The sequence below is a fragment of the Wolffia australiana genome, chromosome 15 (assembly GCF_029677425.1).
Source record: "Wolffia australiana isolate 7733 chromosome 15, ASM2967742v1".
Classification (NCBI taxonomy): domain Eukaryota; kingdom Viridiplantae; phylum Streptophyta; class Magnoliopsida; order Alismatales; family Araceae; genus Wolffia; species Wolffia australiana.
The window spans coordinates 11,203,864-11,214,245 of NC_135849.1; the positions used below are offsets into that span (position 1 = coordinate 11,203,864).

General features: G+C 38.5%; 1 protein-coding gene across 1 annotated transcript; it reads right to left on the reverse strand.

Moving 5' to 3' along the window:
* Positions 1-1,863: 1,863 nt before the first annotated feature.
* MGD1 (monogalactosyl diacylglycerol synthase 1) lies at positions 1,864-5,866 on the reverse strand. The gene is made up of 8 exons (XM_078587388.1): positions 5,181-5,866; positions 4,929-5,101; positions 4,120-4,281; positions 3,894-4,035; positions 3,565-3,789; positions 3,116-3,178; positions 2,972-3,046; positions 1,864-2,231 (listed from the first exon to the last, which is right to left on the reverse strand). Exons 1-8 carry the CDS (start codon positions 5,661-5,663, stop codon positions 2,001-2,003), a joined length of 1,554 nt encoding a protein of 517 aa, XP_078443514.1. The 5' UTR covers positions 5,664-5,866; the 3' UTR covers positions 1,864-2,000.
* Between the last annotated feature and the right edge of the window lie 4,516 nt (positions 5,867-10,382).

Genomic DNA, 10,382 nt, shown 5'->3' on the forward strand with positions numbered 1-10,382 from the left:
TAGAGGATCTTTTGACCTCAGCCGACAACAACTCTATCATGGTGGTAATAGACAGATTGAGCAAACATGTTCATTTTATGTTAGTTAAACAGCATTTTATAACACCCATTATTGCGGATAACTGTGTCAAATAAATAGTAAAGCTGCACAATATTCCTTTATCTATAATGTCAAATCGAGGGTCTAAATTTACTAGATCATTCTAAAAATCATTACATAAATTTTTAGGAACCTCACCCAAGCTCATTTCCATTTATATCTTGGAATCTGACAGTCAGACCAAGGTCAATAAGTGAAGTTTAGAGCGTTATCTCATGTACATCAGGATGTACCAAACAATGAAAAAGTTGTTGCCTTGGGTCGAATTCAGCTACAATAGCTCTCATCAGTCATCTGGGAACATTTCCCATTACGAGCAGTGTACTGAAGAGAACCCCACCTCATTATCTGATATTGTCCATCAGCATCATCCTGGCTCTCTAGAAAAATTATTACTGGATTTGATGCTGACGTTATTGAGCTAAAGGTGCATTTATAAAAATCCCAGACTTACAATCACTCAAAAGTGCAAGGATATGCAATTCAAAGAATGGTAAATCAAAAGGCTCACCTATAGAGAGGGTTTGTATCATCCTTTCCTCTCTCTCTCTCTCTCTCTCTCTCTCTCTGTGGGATCCTTATCCTTGAACTCTTTGATATTTTAAAAAATGAAACCAGTTCAGGCAATCATTTCATTATTTTGATGAGTTCCCCACTTTGTATGGATCTAGCACACTTTCCATGGGCCTTCAGATTGATATGACATGGAGAATTCTGAAACGTCATATTCGATGACAAAATTTCATGGGTATGATAGGTTTCTGGACATCTAATTCGGCCCTAAAGCTGGTAGCTTAGAATGGTTACTGTTTGTCTGTCCAGAATGACAATACTGGATGCCAAATTTGAAATCCTAATATCATATCAGAAATCAGATATCAGATATCAAGTATTGAAATTTGATATTGATGTCCCCCCTGATATTAGCATTGACTTGCATCTCAAATTGGATGCCAACATTGCACATCAGAAATGAATATTGGGTTTTAAGATATAGGATATATAATATTGATCAAATTTTATGATATTTGAATATTTCATTTTAGGTTAATACTTTATATTGTGAATGACTGACATTAAGTTCCGTAAGAGACATCCCCCTTTCTTTCTTTCTCTCTCTAACATCTGCCAGACTTGTTTGCCCACTTGAATGACAGTATTGTCTTCTCTATTGATTTTCTCAGAATTTTTCATATGCTCTTTTGTTTGATCAACGTATGCATTGGCCATGGGAAAATGCAAAAATTGGGGCAGACCATATAATATATAGACTAGACTGTCCAGGTCCAAGTCAACAGGGGACAATTAAGTCCAGCCTGGACCCACACACATAAATCTCATGCTCAAAACCTAGAGGACTTGTCCGTCCCAGCCCCCCCTTCCATGTGGATCCCATGATGCACACATGCAGGTCAACAGAAAGTGCAGGTGTCCAGCATTAATATACAATATTCAGTAACCATGTGACAAAGTAATTTATATGGAACATGTTGCCTCAACCATCTGCTACAACCCTATATCTGGATATGACCATCAATATCCGGCATCCGAACTCTGATATCTGGTATTGATATTCACTACCATCAACATGATGTCAATATCCACCCCAATATCCAATACTTACTGCAGTTCCAATATCCACCACAACATCCAATACTTACTGCAGTTCCTATATTCATCATGATATCCGACATCAACTGAAATCGTTTTGTTCTCCCTGAAATTAGATACTGGAGTGTCCAACATTGGATATCAGGACAGATATCAGAGGGCAAACACTAGGTATGGTCAAGAACAGTCATTTGGGGGACAACAAAATTCCCGAATAATGGAATTACCAGGTACCTGGGAAGGGGAAAAAATGAGAAGATTACAAAACAAACGCTGTCGAGGGGGTGGGATCAGCTGCACTGGGGAGTGAGGAAGCTTCTCTGCTTGACAAGCTCATGGAGATCATGGACAATTTTGAAGACCGCATCGGGCCTGGCGAGGCGAAGGGCATTCTGGGACATGGCCTTGAGCTCATCCGCCTTGGGCCCGAACCAGTCTGCGACGATGCTGGCTATGTCCTTGGGAGATTTGGAGAACTTGCCGAAGCCATTGTCCACCACGTATGGGACATTCCCAGCTTCCTGCACCAACAAATACATGCCAAAGAACATTATAACTTTTTTAGACAATGCCCCCCGTAAGAAAGAGAGAGAGAGAGAGAGAGAGGGAACAAGAAGAGAGAATCATAGAGTCACAGAGAGAGAGAACGAGAAGAGAGAATCATAGAGTCACAGAGAGAGAGAGAGAAAGAGAAGAGAGAGTTACGGAGTCATAGAGAGAGAGAAAGAGAAGTGAGAGTGATAGAGTCATTGTGAGAGAGAGGAAGAGAGGAGGGAGTAAGAGAGTGAGTGAAAGAGATGAGTGAGAGATTGAAAGAGTCATAGAGAGAGTGAGTGAGGGAGTCATAGATCGAAACAGTAAAAGAGGGAGGGAGAGACAAGAGATAGGAGAAGAAATGGAGAAGCAATGGCTGAGAGAGAAGATAAAAAAAGTGAAAGAGCGAGACGATAGATAGAGAGAGAGGAGAGAGATACATAGAAAGTTACAGAGCTCTGGAGAGATAAGAGTCTGTGAGAGAGAGTGACAAAGAGAAAGAGAGAGAGAGAGGGAGAAAGAAAGAGAGAGAGAGAGAAATAGAGAAAAGTGTATTAGAATTTTATGAGAGCGATAAAGAGAGAACTAGAGAGCGATGGATGGACATAAAGAGAAAGCGAAGGAGATAGACTGAGATTTAGACGGAGAGATATAGATATATATATATATATACATATATACATTTGTATATATTATAAATACATAGGTAGCAAGAGAGATGACGTACCTGGCCGGCGATGTAGTCGTTCAAAATTATAGGTAGGCCCTGAATCATAGCTTCCGCAATAGTACCAGGTCCAGCCTGAAGATAATAGGGCTAAGAGACGAGAACATGATTCAATGGTGATAAGAACACGATTGAGACCATTACCTTCGTAATGATGCAATCGCATGCGCCCATGCATTCTTCCATTTTATTAATGAAGCCCATCACCTGTAAAATGTCAATAACATTTATAACTGTCTCAAAAATAAAATCCAAGACGAGCCTTTAACCAGGGATAATGCATGTTGAAAGTTTCTAATGTGGAGAAGGCTAACAACATGAATCAATTGACGTGGTAATGGATGATAATGCAACCCGGGCCAGAATTGAGAACCACGCATTTGATCATACGATAAGTTCGCCCAAATCGTAGATAATATGGCATTATACATGTTCTGCAAGAGGACTGCTATTTCACACAGCAAAGAAAAATAAATGGCCCCTAGAGTTCGTTTAAAGATTATATAACAGGTCGATAAGTGCCCATGGGTACTCTATTATAGAGAAACTATCATTACTTATTGATTCCCAAGAACTGAAGACTAATATCAAACCTTCACGGGGATCTTCCACTCGATTGATTCAAGTTTGCTGGCAAGCTTCTTATTCCGACCGCAGATAACCAGAATCTGCCCAATAGGGCCACCTTGGGATTCATCATGTAAGGAATCCCCCAGAGCCCTAGCTGTTGCTTCAATGGGTCCCATGCCTTCTCCTCCTCCCATCAGCAAAACTGTAGGCAGATCTTCTTCCATTCCCAGATCCCTCCTCAGTTCAACCTAATAGCAGCAAGATTTTTTTGAACTAGCTGATTCATGACTAAAAAGGGAAAAGAATTGCTTTTGATTGATCCAAGAAGCAATAACAGAAGTAAATAACCAACCTTCGACCTAATTGGTTTGACAAATGATGGTCGTACAGGTAGGCCGTAGACCTTGATCTGGGAGGGATTCAGACCAGCTTTCAAAGCCCTCTTTGACAACTCTGTTGATGGGCAATAACATCTTGTTACGAGCTTGTGGAACCTGCAAAAGATAGGTATGATTGACCAGTAATGAGCTAAGAACAAGGAAAAGAAGAAAAGGATATACAGCTACAAATCAACCCACCACGTAGGATGACAAGTGCTGAGATCCGTGATAACTGTGGTGAATACAATCTTCTTAAGCAGGCCTTTTGCCCTCAAAATTCGAAGCGGGACGTGCTGCATTAAAGGATGGACGCTGATGATGATATCTGGTTCGTACTTCATCAAACCTTTTGCAACCTCCCTGCAGATGAAGAATGACACCAAGAACTTAGTTGACTGAGCAGAATAAATCTTTCACAGGTGAATAACTAAAGAATGTATCAAAGTAGGATTGCAGATAATAATGAATTTGTCATCATCATGGTCATTGCCATCCATGTACAGCTTGGAAGCGTGATGATGATAATGACAGTCGTAAAATAAACAGACAAATGACAATGACGACCCATGGAAATCATGATGATGATGATGATGACGACATGAATAGATGCAAACCATTCATCATCAACTGATGATACTGATGGCTCTCGGAAACCTGATGACAATGATGATGACAATTCGGTATTGTCATATTATTGTTCTATACACGCGTGAAAAATGCAGTCGGAGTTTCAAAAAGATAATCTTGATACTGCAATCAAGACAGGGTTTCTGAGTAAAACAATCAAGAACAGATGAACTGCCCCTTCCCCTGCTTTTTGTTCCAAAATCATATTTTTATCTCACAGCTCATGCCAAAACGAAGGAATCCTGCATAATTTATGGTCCATTATCGCCAGGCCAAAAATGAAGTTCATCGATGAATCCCATTTCCCAAAATAGAGACAATGTGCAGGAACCATATAAATTTTCATCAGGAAGCCAAATTAAAATGAGATTCGGAATTACCTTGCGATGAAGGTAGATGTGGCGGCAAAATGGGGCTGATGAACCAGGCGGGGAGCACTCCCATAGTAGGCCATCTTCCACAAAGCCCCATGCTTCACCAAGAAATTGTAGCTCCTGGGCAGCTGGTTAAAGGGCCATGGAGTGTGTTCACTCCACAAATCCGTCACAAAAACCTGCATCAACCCTCTGCTGAGAACATTCAGAAAACCCCACCAAGACAAATCGCCAAAAGACGAACGCCGGATGACGAACCTGGTACTCATCCCCAAATTCCTCGAAAAACGCAGCCTTGATAGCCTCCGCAGACGCCCTGTGGCCACCCCCAGTGTCGCTCATCAGAATCAACACCCTCTTGGGCCGATCTGAATCGACAACGCCCGGACCCAGATCATGGTTTTCCCCTACGCTGGGCCGTTCTCGACCCAGATTCATCCCTTCATCCGATACCCTGATCGACGCGAACCCGGGAGGCAATCCCCCGCAGTGAAATCTGACGAACTTGTTGAACTCATCCCACAATCGCCGGGTTTTGGACCCCCCGAACGAGATGCTAGCGGAGAATCTCGGCCGACCCAACACGCCGAGGTAGAGGGAGTTAATGGGAAAGGAAGAAGAGGAAGAAGAAGAAGATGGGTAAGTCGGAGATTGGACGAGGTTTCTGGTCTCGTCTAGAGCCCACTGCAACTGGGAGAGGGAACTGAAGATGGGTTCTTGCGCGACGGAGGAGGAGGCCATCTGGTCATCACCTCATGGCCAATCTTCTTCCTTGTTGCTCTCAGATGGGGAAGAAGACAGCGCTTGTCGTTGTAGGCAGGAGAAGAGAGGAAGAAGATGACTTAGAGCCCTTAAGAGTTGCCATATCCCGCAGCCTTCGGATGACGGTGGCGGCCTGAGCTCTGCCTCGCTGTCAGCCTCTCATTGGCTCTTCCGTTTACAAGATCGGGGAAGTGGCATCTTTCCATCGTCGTCGTAGAGAGATGCCCGCTTGAAAAGCTCCTTCCTTTGCGGGTACCCTTCTATCCAACTACACCCTGTCATCTTCTTTTGGTTGGGATAGATTTATTGGGCTCCCCATTGTTGTTGGACACTTGTGGAGATCAGTTTGGCCTTCACATTGTGGAATGTGGACTCTTTTCTGATTAATGCCATTGGTTCAAGTTTCTGTAAGAACATTTATTTTGATATTTAAATAGCATGGTCAATGCTCATTTGTGTGGATTTCTCCTTAACTAATGAATTCTAGGAGAAGAGTTATTTCTTGATGCTAAAATATAGGAAATCCCTTGGTATTTCATTTATCATACTCTCAGAATTTTCAGATCAAGTATAGTAGAATACTAGGATCTTGAGTTATTCATTGGTGGCCTGCATGCCAATCAGATTACGTTTATATTGTTTAATTTATTGTGCACTGTACTGAGTATTATACATATGTGATATTTATAGAATAGACCAAGAAGACAGTCAATAAAGACTGAAATATGATGAGATCATGCTTCATTGGTTAGTCATATATAAACACAAACTCTTAATCAATATATTCATAGAAAATAATGGACAGGCATCATATAACTGAATACAATAATGATATTTGCTCTTGTTCATATGATGATGATGGTCGATCTCAACAGTATTTGGGTAGAGTCCCTGATCTTTGGAGAAACACTTCTCCACACAGATCTTTATGGATCGATGGATGATATTGCAACTAAGTGCCGATCAGGTTGGTTAATGACACAATTGTGAATGGGCTGAGCAGCCTCATTGTGTAATGTTGTAAGTTTTCTAGAGCTTCAACTTTATATCAAAATTTGGACGTAGTTTATGGTGGTGGAAAGCTTGATGTCTAGGATATCCTATGGAATTCTTTTCAAGAGAAAATAAAGAGAAAATTCAAGTGAAAAAGATGGGAGATCACACAAACCTTGTTGTCATTTTCCCCAAGGGCCAAGTGATATTTTTTCCTCTATTAATCTTGATGAGAGGATAGGATGAATTGCTGTCCAGCATAGATTCATATCTTTATTGCCTAGATTTGGAAACAAGCTTTCCAAATTCAAATTCTGGGTTAGTTACAGAATTCTTATATTTATTTGATCAGCACTTAAAATGCCTGAAATGGGCTCCAAAAATGCACGTTTTATGAATTAGGCCTCTTTTGATAGTCTGGTCCCTCGGTTGGGCTTCCTCTTATCATTGAGGAAATAGTATATGCTTCTCTTTTTTCCATTTGCATCCATAAATCACCATTGACTTTATATAAGTTCTCAATTACATCAAAACTCCACCAGGATAAAAACCCATTTGACTCTATGGAGTTAAGTGGGATAAGTCTGAAAAATAAAATTTATTGTAAATGATGAAATAAAATCATGTCTAATTAAAAAACATAACTTAGGAAAGTAAATCATAATTTTATTATTCAACAATTGTAAATAATCAAACTTCAATCCACATATAAAGAACAGTGTTTTTATTAACTTAATTTGATTTCATCAGCAACGTGAATTCCTTTTCTATGAAAATTTTAAATAATCTAAACGAGTCGAAGGGTAAGTATAACGGTATTTTAGTAAAATGCCTAAATTTGTATTTTGATGAATTTTGAAAGTAGAGTATGCAAAGTCAACCTTCAATCAGTGGGTTTACCTCAGATCAGACTTGTTTTTTGTATCATGAATTATGGATATGAAGATAATCAACTCCATTTGGTTGAAACTATGCATCTTACACATGCATTAGATGATTATCTTGTATTGAGTTAGGGCTTGTGATTTTATGACATGTTTAAAACCAGATCTTGTCAACTTTTCCAAATATTTACAGTAATTAGACATCATTTGAGCGGTGAAACGTGAAAATCATTATGAATTTATATATGCAACTTAGATATTTATGCCTGGATTATTTGAAATATTTGTTGTGCTTAAATATAGATGAATGAATAATATTAAATGTTTACATTTATTTTATGAATAAAACTTCAAATATCAAAAATAATTTATTTATTGAAGTAAAATTCATGAAGGAAATGCATATTTTGAATTTACCTTTTATGGTTCATGAAGTGAATGGTAAAGTTGTAATAATGCAAATTCAACTTTGAGGCAGTTACTCTTTTTCTTTTTACCTCTCACATTAAAATAATTTGACTTTAGGATTTTTAAAAATTACTGACATACCCCTTTCACTTTCAAAGCTGATATAGGCTTATCTATGTCTAATTTGAAATCAACCCCTCTATCAGCCTTGGTGAAAATCTTACTACAAAGAGAAAGCTTCCAAGTGTTGCCTTCTACATAAATTTACATCATTTTGTTTTAGACACATTTCAACATTGAGTTTGTAGTGAAAATAATCCCATATCTGTAGGAGTTGGCATCATTTTTTTGTGCTGGTCTGAAGAAATTAGAAGGAGAAACGTATTATGCCCTAGAATTCATGCCAACAACCTTGGGCTGAATATTATCATTTGTATGTTTTGCTAACTATTTTTCATTTTTTTATCTTAAAAGGTTATAGATAACATTGATAAAAATATATGAGCTCAATAATATTTCCATTTGATGCATGAATAAAGAACTTCCAAGGGCAACAATATTGTGACTCAAGAATCCACACGCTAACAACCTTGGTCTCAAGATTACCATTCGGAGATTTTTGCTCACTGATTTAAAGTTTTTATTTCACTAAATGTTATAACTAACATCCATAAAAATCCATATTCTCCAGAATCTTTCCATTTGATGCATGATTGAAGAACCTTCAAGGAAACAATACTGTGATGCAAGAATTCATGTTGTTAACAACCGTGGTGTAAACATTACCCTTTTGACATTTCTGCTAACTGCTTTTTAGTTTCTGTTGAACGTAAATGTTATAGCTAAAACACATAAAAATCCATAGGCTCTAGAATGATGCAATTTGATGTAGGATTGAAGAATCTAAAAGGCAGACAATATTACTCAAGATTTGTATCCTCATCAACCTCATTTGGAGATATTTTATAATTATTTTTTGATGTTTTATAAAAAAAGGTTATTCGTTGATAACATTCAGAAAAATCCATATCATTTGAGAATTATGCTATTTGATGTAGTACTTGATGGAAATATATGTGGCTGGCAAACCAATCACGCATTCCATATTTTATTCCATGTTCATTAATAGAACATATCCATGGTAGTACATGTGTGATGCCTATGCTGAAGGCCATGAATACATGATCGGACATAGTGAATTATGATGAGATCGTAGTACAGAGATCACTAGTCTTTAAGCATGTGTTCAAAATATTCATATTCGAATGATACTTGAGAAGGGCATCAAAGAATCTGGATAGAATAATACTATCTAGCTTCATTCATATGATAAGTATGGACAGTCCCATAGACATTAGTGTGGAGACACTAAGGATAGATAATGGTTACTCTTTAGTAGAAAGAGCTCACTGAATTAATTCGTACAAATCCCTGAATGGTATTATTAAACTATCAATCAAGTTGATTCATGTCATGATTTTTTAAGTGGTCCTTATATATGAAACACTAAAGATGTCTTGCTGATGGACAATTGTATTTTGACTATGACCTACGAGTCTCTAATCATGGGGTTTTAAATGGTCTTAGTTCAAGTGCATCAAGAAGTTCACAAAGATGATTGAGTGGTCAAGATGGGACCATCCGCCCTCAGTATAAGAGGAGATAACTCAAGGAAGACATATCGGAGATGAAGTCCTTGGCAAGGTAGTGAAATATCGGAGAAGAGTTCTTCGATGATTTTTGGATGCATCAATACGAACTTGAATGATCAATTAGGTTTTGATAATTCACCTTCCCTAGGTCATCCTAGGAGCATCAGGTGGATGAGGGATGATATGTACACAATAAATGATGATGAACAGTATCCATGAGTGAGTCAATACACACTTCTTTGTATATTGTAGAGCATGCAGTGTAGCTTGGTACCCCACGGGTTGGAAACTTAACCTATCAATTGGGTTAAATCAATCGGGCATTAATTAAACTATATGATAGATATATTTAATTAATTTGGAAGGCTACTAAAGGTTATTGGGCTTCTTGATTTGTTAACTAGACTAATACATAAGCCTCGAGGGTCACATACAAATGTCCTTTTGGACGACGAAAGATATACCTAAGTTTTGGGGTTTTTCATGAAAAATGCCGACTTAGTATAAAAAGGGGAAGGCCCTGAAAAAAATTTACCCATGCCAGAATTGTTCAAGGCCCTTCCCCTTCTTCTCCCCATGACTCCTTTCAAGTCCTGACGTGATCAGGACAACATAACAACAATGATGGGGGTTAAATAGAGCTCGTCAAAGAGAGGGAGGAGATTTGATGTGTCGAGGATTGTTGGATACATCTAGAGGTTGTACACATGAGCAGCTTGACCCATCTCTCTCCAAGATCCAATAAATCATGGATGCGATCA